Genomic DNA, 14,454 nt, shown 5'->3' with positions numbered 1-14,454 from the left:
CAAAACAATGAAAATAAAAATTAAATAATAAAATCAAATCAAACTAAACAAAACTAAGCCTCAGGTGACAGGCAGCCACTTCTAAACTAGAGATGGGCATGCACTTGAACAGAAAGGCTTTCCCATCTGCTGAGGAGACTCAAAGTTCTAAGACCCCACGACAAGGCTCCTAGAAAATCATCCGCAGGTACAAACATAGGCGGGTCCTCTCATTGATTAGCATGGACAGTCTGTTGAAAATCGCCCAACCAGGAAAAGCCAGGCTGGAAAGTCCCTGTCTTAAGATGGTGATTCCAGAAAAAGACAGCCAATCTGTGGACAGATCTCAGATGCCATTGCCCTTGCTCTGCTGAGCAGAGGGTCCCATATGCTTTACAGAGCGCAGACCATAGCTCTTCGAGGAAGTGCATGATAAACCTGTACTGGTTTCAATTTTAATGTGCACTCCTTTGAAGAGCTAGTATAGCCCAGGCATGGTGTCATATCCTTTAACTACTGAACCTGATGCAGAGGTAGGTAGATCTCTAGGATTTAAGGTCAGCTTGGTCTACATAGTGAGTTCCAGACTAACCAAGGCTACACAGTAAGACCCTATCTGAAAATACCTAACTAAGAATGCTAGGACAGGGCTGGCAAGAGAGCTCAGTGGGTAAAGGAGCTTGTTGCTGAGGCTGATGACCTGGTTCAAATCCATCTCCAGGAGGCACATGGTAGAAGGAGAGAAAGTGTCCTCTGACCTCCACATACTTACTGTAGTACATACAGCTGCGCGCGCGCACACACACACACACACACACACACACACACACACACACACATATGCCCGCGCAAATATTTTTGCTATTTTTGAGCTCACTTCAGAGTTGAAGAGCTCCAGGTTTATTCTAACAGGCTGAAAAGGGGAGCCATGAGAAACAGCCTCACCCTATAGCCTTTAGAGGGGGAGAGGTATCCGCAAGATGGTCTGCAAGTAACTAGCCCACTCTTTCCAGTGCTCAGTACAATCAACAATCACAAGAAGATCATGGGGCTTCAGTTTGCTTTTCAAGTACAAAAGCACATTCTCTTTAAGGTGCAAACAGCCAGGACTCACTAGGATCTATGAAAATGCCATGACTTTTAAGGCCTTCCTAAGAAATAGGAAGAAAATATTCAGTGCAATGCTGTTACTTTTCTGGCACATTAAAAATGCAACCCGTCAGTAAGTTGGCACAAGCATGGATACATAAGTGAGTAGACTTCATCTTTAATTATGGTGGAGGGCAGGCTAGCCTTGGAGCCAGATCAGAAGGTATATACTGTGGGTCGTGATTTCAGTTATACACAGGTGTTCTCCTCTGTCATCTCTGCCATATGCTTGGCATCAGCCTTGCCTGACACCCAGGCCGGTGCTAGCTTGAAAATGGCTCTGTCCCTGGAGCACCTCACCTGGCATTGTTGACTGCCATCATAAGGGATTGCCGTCATTTTTATTCTGAACTCATTTTCACTTACTGATAATTTGAGTTGCTCTGTCAAATGGCTGCCCTGAAAGAGCAGACATGGAGCCCCACCCCTTCCCTGGGTCTTACCTGTGTTATCTCTGGCTACCAGGCCCTTAGGGAAATCCCCCGGGGTGGGAGAAGTCCTGCTGTCCCACTTTACAATGTCCAGGCTGTTGCAGTATTCCCATCTTTTCTGCTGAAGTTCCTGCAGCCAGTAAGTCATGAGCTCACGATTGGGGGCCTAGAATGAGGGAGGGGAAACCTTGTTACAGCCACCAGTAAAATAAAGAGCTAAAAAAAAAAAAATGTCTGTGTACAGTCTGTGCATATGCAAGAGAGAAGCATTAAGAAAAGAGCAACTTGGCTGCCCAGGGGAACATGGTGGTAAGACCAACCAACTACACACTTCAGACACAGAACACAGAGAAATGAAGCTGAGCTGAGCTGAAGCATCCTCCTTGTTATCTGGCTGTTAGGGAAGAAAAGCCATCAACAGTATTACCCAGATGTGAGCCCTTAGAGACACAACACGAACCACAGTATGTGTACTGTGGTTGCCATGATTGTGATGGGAGTAACTATGGAGGTTTGAAAGAAAATGGCCCCCAAAGGGAGTGGCACTATTAGAAGGTGTGGTTCGTACGTGAACATTTATAGGGACTTTATTCACAGCTGCTAAAAAAGTCAGTAACCCAGAATATGCACCACCTGGTAGATGGATAAATGGTCTGGCGTACCCACACAACAAAAGCAGCAACTATGGACTCATAGAACCCATGACGGTTATGTGCATATGCTAAGTGGAAGAAGCCACGTCACAAATGCAGCATTTTATATGTCTTCAAACAACCCAAAAGGGAAAGCTTACAAGGGCAGAAGCAAGTGTTGGGTTTCTAGGCTTGAAGGTGAAACAGGAACTGACAAAAGGGCGAAACTGGACAGACAGGGATGATGAGATTATCCCCTATCACAACCATTATGGTAGTCATGATTCTAAGCACTGATGCAAAGATGCAGAACTATTTACCCAAAGAGTGAATTTCATTCTGTAACACAACTACATTTGAAGGGGGGGGGGGCGAGAGAAAGAAAAGATCAACCAAGAGCAGCAGGGAGAGATCTGTGGGTAAGAGTTCTTGCTTCATTAAATGAGGATCTGAGTTCAAAACCCTAGAACCTATGTAAAAAGTCAGGAATAGTCACTTAGGATTGCCTATAACCCCAGGGTTGTGAGAGTGGGGACAGAAAACCAGGAGAGCTTGCTTGCTACTAATCTAGTTCAGCAAGATACCTGTCTTCTCAAGTGATTAAGTTAGAGTATGACAGAGGAAGACATTCAGTGTCTTCCTCTGGTACATGTACAAGCATGTGAACACACACACACACACCATAGACATGCATATACTACACATTAAACATATAGATGTGCACATACAATGAACCAAGATACAAGGGAACCAAATTATGAACCAAGTTGCAAATAAACAAACAATATTGGTCACATAGCTCCAGGCCACCCCCCTCCGAGAAGACAAATGCTATGCCATAACTGTGGGGACTTGGTCAATGCTGGCAAACAGTGCAGTGTGCAGACCTCAGACACAGTGCTTCCCAGATCACAGGCAATGCATGTCTGACAGCATGTAATCGGTTTAGACACCAAAATGTTAACATCTAGAACAACCTTCAGGCACTCTGACTGGCCTGGGCTCTTCTGTGCTAACATCTGCATACCTGGCCCAAGGTAAAGAAAAATGAGTACTGCAGGATCTCTGAGCATTTATGGAAAATGCTTCACTATCGGCCAAGCACTCATTTCAGCCTCCCATTCAGCAGCTTTTACTGAGCACCTGTTAGCTATTGGAACCCGGAGCCCGGCCCATTAGAAAGAAAACAAATCACATGCTTCTACCAGAGGTTGAGAGCTCTGAGAAAGGGAACAGGGTAAGGCAACGGCTCTGCAGAAGGAACCCCAGGCAAACAGCAAAGGTAAAGTGTGGGGAAAGGAAGTCAAAGATTAGGACACATCCCCCAAAGGCTTGAGAGCTTCAAATGCAGTGTCTTGACTACAGTGATAAAACACCATGACCAAAGGCAACGTGGGAGGAAAGAACCTCCTCAGCTTACATGTTTCTGATCACAGTCCATCAGTGAGGAAAGACAGGACAGGAACCTGGATGCAGGGATGAAGCAGAGGCCATGGAGGCGCGCTGCTCACCTAGGGGTGGGACTGTCCATAGTAGGCTGGGCCCTCTCACATTAATCATCAATCAGTAAAATGCACCACAAGCTTGCCCACTGGCCAGTCTGGCTGGGAACTGTCTTTCTAGTTTTATGTCTGCTTGTCGCAGGCAGACTACTAGCCCGCACAGCAGCAGGCTACTGTCTCTCGCCTTCAGTTCATTTTGTCCTTCAGTTCATTTTGTCCTTCAGTGACAGACCCTGAGCAGGAGAGGTACCAAGTGAAGGAATACGCAGCAAAGCCGGAGGTGACTCAGAAGCTTGGTCTTGAAGGGAGAAGGGACACCAGGCAGAGGGGCATGTGTAAAAGCCTACAGGCAGGCCAGCAGAGGTGGCAGACAGGGGAGGCAGCTCAGCATGGCCCAGGCCAGGCCACTCACTCATGCACTCACTCTCACTCACTCATGCACTCACTCACACTCACTCACTCACTCACTCTCACTCTCTCTCATTCACTCATGCACTCATACACTCACACTCACACAAGCACTCACTCACTCACTCACACACACACACTCACACTTACTCACTCGCACTCACTCACTCTCACTCACTCATGCACTCACACACACACTCACACACACTCTCTCTCACTCTCACTCACTCACACACACACACACACTCACTCACACACACTCACTCACACATACACTCACTCACTCACTCCTGCACTCACTCTCACTCACTCACTCTCTCATTCACTCACTCACTCACACTCACACACACAAGCACTCACTCACACACACACACTCACACTTACTCTCACTCACTCACACACACTCACTCTCTCATTCACTCATGCACTCATACACTCACACTCTCACTCACTCACTCACACACACACACTCACACTTACTCACTCTCTCACTCACTCACTCACTCACACTCACTCACTCACTCACGCATTCACTTCCTAGAGCAGCGGGACAAGGGGCTTTGGCAGAGGCAATGGCGATATTAGTCAACACACTGTTGGTGAAAATGGAGTTGTGTACGCTAGGAAACAGTTCTGGGTAGGAGAAGGAAGTGACTCATCAGGCCAGAAGCTGAGACCACTTGAGGGACCAACAGGTGGAGTCTGGGGTCTGAGTGGCAAGCTGGTTTCAGGCTGGATGTCGAGGGCTGGGCCTGACCATGAGGCAAGAAAACACAAGAATCTCTATGGGAGAGAGAAAGGAACCACAGAGCAAGTCAGCTACTAGGAGAAAGAACTGTGGCCAGAGTCAGAGCCTAAAGCCCCCAGTCCTTTTCCCTCAGGATCTAGAAGGGAAGTGACTTGCCAAATCACACAGCGAGGCAAGGACAGGGTCAGCTCTGAGACCCCATATGTCACTCCAACTGACAGGCATGCACTTAGGGGCTGTGGTAGTTTGAACGCAATTGGCTTCCACAAGCTCACAGAGAACGGCACTATTTGGAGTTATGGCTTTGTTGGAGTCAGTGTGTCAATGTGGTGGTGGGCTTTGAGGTCTCATATATGCTCAAGCCACGCCCAGTGTCTCAGACCACTTCCTGCTGACTGTTGGTCAAGGAGTGAGAACCCTCAGCTCCTTCTCCAGCACTATGTCTGCCTGCCTGCTGCATTGCTTCCCTGGGAGCCATGACAGTAATGGACTATAAGCCACCCAATTAAATGTGTTCCTTTATAAAAGTTGCTGTTGTCATGGTGTCTCTTCATAGCAACACCCTAAGACAGGTGACCTGGCCCTCCAATTGCTCCCTGCCTGCCCAGCCTCCCTAAGACCAAGCTGGCTCTGGAAAGACCCAGGACAGGAATGCACCTCAAGTCAGGGACAGGACAGGAACCTGCTTGATGTCCCTCCTCCAGCCTGTACACTGACTGTGAGTGGATCTGGGCTCAGATACACTGGCTGCTCAGCATGCTTGGGACACACCGTGTCCCATCACTGACCTCTCCAGTGTCCCCTACATTGTAGGCATCAGGGGAAATCTGCTTTTCTTCAGGAAAACCTTTCTCCCTCAAACTCTGAAGACTAAATCTAACTAGGAACAATCAGTAACATCTCGGTCATCCCCCACTGAAGGCCTGGGGCAAAAGACCTTACATCCCTTTGTGTTTGCCATATTACCAGGTTGCAGAACTCTGGCCAATCAGGCATCAAAACCACCTTGAGGCAATAATTTCAAATGCTTGCTACCTTTCAAAAAGAAATCAAGAGCCAGAGAGATGGTGGTTCAGGGATTAAACAAGTAAGCAAGAGGACCTGGGTTTGGGCCTCCAGAACTCAGGTAAAAACCATGTAAAGTGTGGCAGCTGCTGTAATCCCAGCACTTAGGAGGCAGAGACAGGACCCTTTCCCAGAGAAGGCTTGCTCACCAGACTAGCTGGAGTCTGTGAGCTCAGGGTTCGGTGAGACACCATGCCTCAATAAATAAAAGTAGAGCGATCAAGGAAGACATTCGACTGAACCCTGAGCTTCCATATGCTCACACATGTACAAACACACACATGTGAATATGCATACACATGTACATATACACATATTCACAAACAATCTAGGAAGCAAGTGGATATGATGTGTCTGCTTATGTCCACAGTGCTGCTGGCAGCTGAGGTCACAGAGGCTTCTTCCCTTGCAGTGAACAGCCGTAACTTCAGTGAACAGTCGTAACTGCAGCGTTCAGCTCTAATTGCTGTGTGCGGCGGTAACTGCAATGTGCAGCGGTAACTGCAGCGTTCGGCGGTAACTGCAGTGTGCAGCGGTAACTTCAAAGACTCACAACCAGTCCAAGTGCTGAAAACAAATGACTATAAGATGCAAAGCCATCCATGGAACATCTACCTTACTCTTTCCAAGGCTCAGGGGATAATGTAAAAGAAGGAGCAGAAAGAATGTAAGAGCCAGAAGGGGCGAAGTGTGAGTTACTTTTCTATTGTTCTCTAAGACATAAGCTAACTTGTTGGTCTCAGATCTAAGCATTTGGTGCCTTGATAATATGTGCCTGGTTTCTTATGTTAAGTTGTTATGCTGGCTTAAGAATGCTCAAATGCCAGTTGATATACAGCACTGAGCCCCACATAAAAGACCAAACCAAACATCTTGGAAACCAGCTGGTTGTCTCCAGAGTGGATGTGATGTGAGAGGTAGGGGCAGACAAGGGCTGTGTGGGCACAATCCTAACATGGTAGCTATCTAATGCTCTCAGAGCCATGATATGAAATACCTATTCAGAGAATGGAGTCTGGCATTCAGTCGAGGAGGAACTGTTCTTGACAGCTACCTCAGAAGTACCATGTGATGCTCCAGCTGCTGTCACAAGTTCTTATGCCTAGGCCACTATTACATCAAATCCAGAAGCCCACTAACTCATAGACGAGTCAGGCCCTGGCCCTCTGTTACTTCTCTGGAACCCAAGGACTGTCCTCCCTCCAACCTAGTCAGCTTTCAATGCAGTGCTCAAAATAATACTACACTAAATCATTTAACCCAAGGTTGTTGGTATCATCAGAAATTTCCTTTTTTAATTAAAAAAAAGGAAGTGTCAAAAGTATTGGCCATTTTATATGTTGGCAGTCCAGATATAATGCATATTGTATGAAACAACACTTACTGGTCTCTTTGCCTGTCTTAGACTTTTATGTCTCGAATGCGCAAACCTTTTCAGCAGACCTTTCAGGGGAGCCTGGCTGGTTAGCAGCAAAGCCAGGGAGCTGGGCTTCACCAGCTAGCACAGTCTCCACTGGGACTGCCTCGCCTGGGCTGTTCACTCCCTGGGACTCCAGCCTTCCAGGCCAAAATGGTCACCTATCAAACTCAGTGCAGGGGGCTAGGAAGATGGCTCAGCTGGGAAAGTGCGAGGACCTGGGTTAGAGTGGTTCACATGCCTGTGTTCCTCTTCTTCCCTTCTTCTCCTCCCCACCCTCCCTTCCTCTTCTGCCCATCTCCACACACACACACACACACACACACACACACACACACGCACACACACGCATACACGCGCACACACACACACACACACACACACACACGCACGCACGCACGCACGCACTCACTCACTCAGTACATTTAGAAACCATAATAATTCTTGACCCATGACCTCATTCCTAGAAGTTGACCCCAAGCATTGCTAAAGATGAAAAGGGGACAATGGCATGTACATGGGAGACTAGCAAGGACTACATGCTAGCAGTCATCAGTAGGGACATAGGCTGTAAGGAGACCAGCTGATTCTTGTTGCTGAGACTTGGGGAAGGCAAATGTTTTCTTCTGCTTAGCAAACAACATTGAGACACATGTTCACCGCAATCAACACAAATGCCCAGCTATTTGGAGGTGAGACAAAAGACAGATTCCCTTAGCAATGTAAACCCACTGTCCTCTCAGAGTGTCGGCTCTCTGAATAAAGCAGGTTTAAAGAGGAAAAACAAGGAGGAGGAGGAGGAAGGGAGGGAGGAAAGAAAGGAAGGAAGGAATGAAGGAAGGAAGGAAGGAAGGAAGGAAGGAAGGAAAAAGCAAGCAAGTAAGCCAGCCCAGCTATGTAACTAAGACAACCTTCATTTTATGGTCTGAAAAAGTCTAGTCCAAATTCAAAGTGTGGCAAAGAGATAATAAAATTCATTTAAAGTTCAGTCTGAAATAATGGGGATAGAATTGTCTTACCATAGTAAAGCATGTTAGAAAGCCACAATAATTAAAACGAGAATATATTGCTAGTAAATCAAAATACATGGTTAAATATATAAAAGAATATTTAATATTTCAAATCAAACCAGTGGACAAAGGATTAACTATTGAATAATGACATTGACAACAGTCAACATCTGGAAAGAAATAAAATCACCACAAATTATTACCTACATGAGAAACCTGTCACCGTGGAAAATTACTTCAAATCTGATTTAAGATTAATAAACTGAATACAAATTAGATAAACAAGATAGTGAACATGACAAATTAATGAATGGAATAAATTCCACTAAGTTACAAGAAAATGTCTATATAATTAATAAGACTATTTGTCCCCATTCTGCCTCTTGAGGCAAGATACATTTAGTTTTCTACTGCATTTTTAAGGAGATGAGGGAATGGCTAGGTTTACAGAGCCACATACACAGCAGAGCAGAAATTCATGGGGAAGGGCTTGGCAGAAATCTTGAATAGCAAATAGTGAGGACACCATCCTGCCCAGATGTGAGCTGTGTGTGATACAGGGCCTAAGGGAAACAAGCCACTGCTTTGGGACTGAGCCCCGAAATGACAACTGGAAGGACAGACTTCAAATCCCAGCCACCGGCCACTTCCCCACTACAGCTCTAGAGGGCCAGCTCCAGGCTGACAGTGTCAGGGTTGAGTCTCTCCCCTAGCCACACGGAAGAAATATCCTTGCATTTCTATTTTCTTGGAACAGAAAGTCTTTCTAAAGCTAGAATGTAAGCAAGCAAAAAAAAAAAAAAAAAAAAAAAAAAAAAAAGTCTGCATGACTAAAAAATGCCAGAAATAAAATTAAAAGCAACCAGGCCCGGAGAAGCCTGAGGATTTTCCTAACCTGAGTCTGATGTGGGGCCTAGGGCTGCCTCAGCTTTAAAGGGGGATCCTGGAGGGCATCCTGTTTACCTAGAAAAGACCTTGTTCTTCTGTACCTTTATACAAGTACATTTTACCCCCACCCCCATCCTCCAGGACAGAGTCTCCTCATGTAGCCCTTGCTGGCCTGGAACTCTTTATGTAGGCTGGTCTGGCCTCAAACTTAAGAGATCTACTTACCTCTGCCTCCCAAGTCTTAGCCTAAAAGCATATTTAGACTTCAGTATTTTAGATTTATGTTTGTTTGTATGAGTATGTGCCTGGTGCCTGTGGAGGTCAGAAGAGAGTGTCAGATCACCTGGCACTGGAGTTATAGATGGTTATGAACTGCCGTGTGTGTGCTGGGAACCAAACCTGGTTCTCTGGGAAAGCAACAAGTGCTCCTAGCCACTAAACCATCTCTCTGTCCCCAATCTTAGACTCGAATGTCAAGCAAGAATGACAACACATAAACAACTCCTGTGAGGATTTGGAAAACAAAAAAAGAAAATAAACTGCACATAACCACATCACCAGAAATGCTCCCTCACAAAGCCTTGGTGTACTTAGTTTTGAATATTTTTCTACCCACAAATACATACACCAATTTTCTTTACAAAACTGGAATGAAGCTTAGGCTCTCCAGCCATCTATATTCACACACTGTCAATTAGACAATGACCAGGCAGTGAGCTTTTGTTCCACAGTCATCTAACCCTCACAATACTTTCCCTAAACACAATCATCTACCTGCCATGGAGCCTAAGCACCTGGCTTTTCCACATGACAGCAGCGTGTGACAAGTAACTCATTTACCCAAGCCTTTGATGCCTCCTAGGTGAATGGACATCACACCAGGACCCTCTTCAGGCTGGTGTTCTCAGTTGACTTTCTACTGCACTGTGCTTACCAAGCTCTCACAGCTGGCTTCATGGTCAAAGCCGAGTCTGCACACCCCACTCTCGAGTAGGAGGGTTAGAGTATGCCCAAGACAAACTCCACTCTTGGTACCTCAGCAGGAGACAGAAGTTCCTCTATGGCTTTCCCCAAAATGTTGAAAGGCTGATGACCTCATATAATGCTGAAGATCAATTAAAAACCCCATGAGGGTGCTGGTTTTAGGGGAACACCAGAAACCACACACTTATCAGTGTACAGGGCCTTAATTCTGGGGTACAAGTGTGGTCCCCTGAGACTGAGAGAGCAAGACCATCATCTATCAGTCCACAATGTGCTTTTACTGGACATTCACAACCAGAATTCTACTCTAAGGACATTGTTTAGAAATAAAAAACAGGGAGTAGGGCTGTGGTTAAGAGTGCTCATTGTTGTTAATGAGGACATGGTTTCCATTCCCAGTACCCACATGGCAGCACAAACCCATTCATGGTTCCAGCTCCAGGGAATCCCACACCCTCTTCTGATATCTTAGGGTATGAGGCATGTATGTGGTACAAAGATATACAAACAGGCAAAATACTCATATACATAAAATAAACATGTTTAAAAATAAAATAGCAAGGAATGGAAAGCAGTAAGCATTCACAAGGTCACATTTAAACAGATGCACAGAAGATGTAACAGCTTCCAGGCAGAGCAGGTCCACCAGGTCTGCCATACTTGGGCTGGCGCCCTGACCAAGCTCTCAAACTCATTCTGTCCAGGCCTCTGCAGCAAGCCCTCTGACTGGACAGCTAGCTATCCCTGGCCTTCCCTTTCCAAACCCTCTTCTGACCCCTAGTCAGTGAAGTTATACCCACCCTGTGTCTACAATCCTTGGATGTTTTTAAATGCCAAGCCATCTGGCTGGGTATAGGGCCCACAATGGCCACCCTCCACAGGACCATGACCTTCTTCTCACACAATGGATGAGCAAGACTGGTTCTGCTCACACCACACACCTCCTACCTAACTACCTCCAGAGACACCCATCTACGGAGGCCTTCCACATCCGCTGAAGAGCCAACCATTCATTTCTCCAAATAACTCTGTGTGTGTGTGTGTGTGTGTGTGTGTGTGTGTGTGTGTGTGTGTGTGTGTGAGAGAGAGAGAGAGAGAGAGAGAGAGAGAGAGAGAGATGCTGGCTTTGGATCTGCTTAAGAGATTGGACTTTGACTTCCTTCCCAGGTGGTCATCAAGTCCCACCACATTTATCAGCTGTAACAGCAGAGCCAACAGTAACACAGGAGCCACAGACAGAACACACATACAGATGGGTTAAGTCTGCGCACCCCATAGGAAGCTGTATAAACCACATGAAAGGTTTTACCCACAGTTCTTAAAAGTCATAATGGCTGCTCTGTCTCTCTCTCTCTCCTCCAGTTTTTCGAGACAGGGTTTTCTTTGTGTAACAGCTCTGGCTGTCCTGAAGTTGCTTTGTAGACAAGGCTGCCTCAAACTCACAGAGATCTACCTGCCTCTGCATAAGGAGTGCTGGGATTACAGGGTACATCATAATCGCCCAGCTCAATCTATTTTTATTTTACATACCAATCCCAGTTCCCTATCCCTCCCCTCCTGCTTCCCCCATCCCCCCTCCCAACTACTCCTCAGAGAAAGTAAGGCCTTTCATGGTGAGTCTGTTGTATTACCTGAGGTAGTACCAAGGCTCTCCCCACTGTGAGGCTGAGAAAGGTATCCCTCCATAGGGAATGGGCTCCAAAAAGCCAGTTCATGCACTAGGGATAAATCCTGGTCCCACTGACAGTGGTGGCTCCACAGACTGCGAAAGCCACACAACTATCACCCATATTCAGAGGGCCTAGTTTGGTCCTTTGCAGGTTCTCCAGCTGTCAGTTCAGAGTCAGCTGTTTCTGTGGGTTTTCCCATCATGGTCTTGACCCCTTTGCTCATATTATTGCTCCTCCCTCTCTCGAAATGGACTCTGGGAGCTCGTCCCAGTGCTTAGCTGTGGATCTCTGAATCTGCTTCCATCAGTTACTGGATGAAGGTTCTATGATGACAATCTGATTACAGGGGAAGGCCAGTTCAAGCACTTTCTCCACTATTGCTTAGGGTCTTACCTGGGGTCAACCTTGTGGATTCCTGGGAGATTCCCTAGTGCCAGGTTTCTCGATGACCCCATAATGGCTCCCTCTATCAAGATACCTCTTTCTTCACTCTCCCCCTCTGTCCCCCAACTCCCTTCCCTCATGTGCTCCCCCCCTCCCTCTTCCCCCTTCTCCTGTCCCACTTCCCCTCATGCTCCCAATCTGCTCAGGAGATCTTGTCAGTTTCCCCTTCCCAGGGGAAATCTATGTGTGTCTCTCTTAGGGTCCTCCTTGTTACCTAGCTTCTCTGGGGTTGTAGGCTGGTTATCCTTTGCTTTATGTCTAATAATGACTTTGAGTGAGTATATACCATGTTCATAGCAGCATTCTTTGTAATAGCCAAAACCTGGAAACAACCTGGATGTCCCTCAACTGAAGAATGGATAGAGAAAATGTGGCACATTTATACAATGCAGTACTACTCAGTGGAAAAAACAATGACATCTTGAAATCTGCAGGCAAATGGATGAAACTAGAAAAAACATCCTGAGTGAGGTAACCTTGACACAGAAAAACTCAGCTCAATTCTTAAACTTAGAAAGGATACACTCATTTCCATGGAATGTCTAAGGTACTCTGCCCATAAGCAATAAAAACTGTACACAGCCTGACAATATAGAACAAAGTTCAGATGGATGGCAGACTACACCCCAAATCTAAGAAACTTTCCCTTTCCAAAGTCATGCACGGGTCTAGAAACAATCTCAAGGGATGGCGCTTCATACTGAAGAAAAAAAAAGGAGTGTTTTTCTCTTGGAAGATTTTAAGAAATCTGTTTGAGCCCATGTGAGAGGCCAAGACAACTCATGCTGGGGCCTCTGGCTCCTCAGAAGACTGAATGCAATTTCACAAGCGCCACACAACCAGGGAACATTAAAAACTCTCACTTGTTAAGTCTTTAAATTGCTACTTAAATTAGCATTTTCATATATCTTATGAAAATAACCACCTGAACTCTAACCCAATTCCTTTTGGGGGGCTGGAGGGTTTCCATGCTTCTGACCTGCTCTGGTGGCCAGCTGGTGTGTGCTGCTGTCTCTAGCGCTGGGACAGTCACTTTTTAAAGCAACTCTAATAAAACCGGACAGACACAGAGAAGAATAGTATGGCTCTGTGACAGGATAACTAAGTCTATCTGTGAGACATTCTATATTTCTAAAAAACCCTGAGAGAGAAGCCATTTCTTAATTCTGTAAGGGATGGCAACCAGGATCAGGGGCCATACCTGTAATCCCAACATTCAGGAAAACTGCTTTGAGCCTGAGGCCAACATGGGTTTCAGGCCTGCCTGGGCTGCAGTGGGACCCTGCTGTGGGGAGTAGAGGCAAGTGCTGGAGATGGACATGGCCGGCCTGTGAGGGGCTGGCCGAACCGCAGTCTCGAAGCCTAGGCTGCCCACACAGCAAGGTTCATCAGGATGCAGGCAAGAAGGACAAGGCCACTCCCTGGGCCTGCTCTTCCTCTCAGGAAATGGCAAAGCCTGTTAAATGCTTTCTCTTTTAGAGAAAGGGAGCACTGGAGGCCTCCCAGTGACCAGAGAGCTACATTCCAGGGGGGTCTGCCACCACGAAGTCATCCAGGACCGGGGCAAATAGAACTGTGGCCTCAGCCAGGGGTCTGCTAGACAGATCTGCTCCAACACTGCCTCCTTCTAGAGCATAGAAACCCAGAATGCAAAGTCAATTGCAGCTACAAACCACAGAGTGCTAACCTGAGCGTAAATGGCTCGTACTTCTCTGGTTCCCACCCATGTAATTCTGTTATTTCTGTCCAACCATAGGGGACCCAAGTTCCATCCCCAGAACTCACATGTAGAAGGAGAGTACCGATGCTCCATACTTTTCCTGTGACCTCTACACTTGCATCATGGCCACCATCAAACAGTACCAACAAGAAGAGTCACTCAGAACCAAAGAGCAGAGAGAGGAGGCCAGAGGATCTACAGCAGAAGGGCAGTGATGCTCACTGGAAATGTAGACTCTGGAGACCCACACTGCCTCCTGAGCATGGCAGGGACCCCTGCACTGCACTTTCACAGTACCTAGACTTCTGTGCAGTCACTTCCAGAGCCACTGTTCTGACGAAGACACATTTCTTCAGAGGACAGGAAAAGTCTTACTAGCATGTTACCTCTGTTACAGAACCCATGTG

At 46.5% G+C, this 14,454-nt stretch overlaps 1 protein-coding gene and 1 non-coding gene across 3 annotated transcripts in view; one reads left to right on the top strand and one right to left on the bottom strand.

Moving 5' to 3' along the window:
* Nucleotides 1-14,454, bottom strand: part of Tbc1d2b (TBC1 domain family member 2B) — a 67,173-nt gene that overhangs the window by 40,936 nt on the left and 11,783 nt on the right. For both annotated transcript variants that reach the window (XM_051207308.1, XM_051207316.1), the window contains exon 2: nt 1,572-1,725. In XM_051207308.1, the coding sequence (XP_051063265.1) occupies nt 1,572-1,725 (154 nt within the window). The remainder of the gene's footprint in view (nt 1-1,571; nt 1,726-14,454) is intronic.
* Nucleotides 13,357-13,460, top strand: LOC127213558 (U6 spliceosomal RNA). Its single transcript, XR_007833651.1, has one exon. It is a non-coding gene; the product is annotated as a U6 spliceosomal RNA (small nuclear RNA).

This window comes from Phodopus roborovskii, unplaced genomic scaffold, assembly GCF_943737965.1.
Source record: "Phodopus roborovskii unplaced genomic scaffold, PHOROB, whole genome shotgun sequence".
Classification (NCBI taxonomy): Eukaryota; Metazoa; Chordata; class Mammalia; order Rodentia; family Cricetidae; genus Phodopus; species Phodopus roborovskii.
The sequence above is the reverse complement of the archived record's forward strand: the minus strand, read 5'-3'. Positions and strand labels throughout refer to the sequence as shown.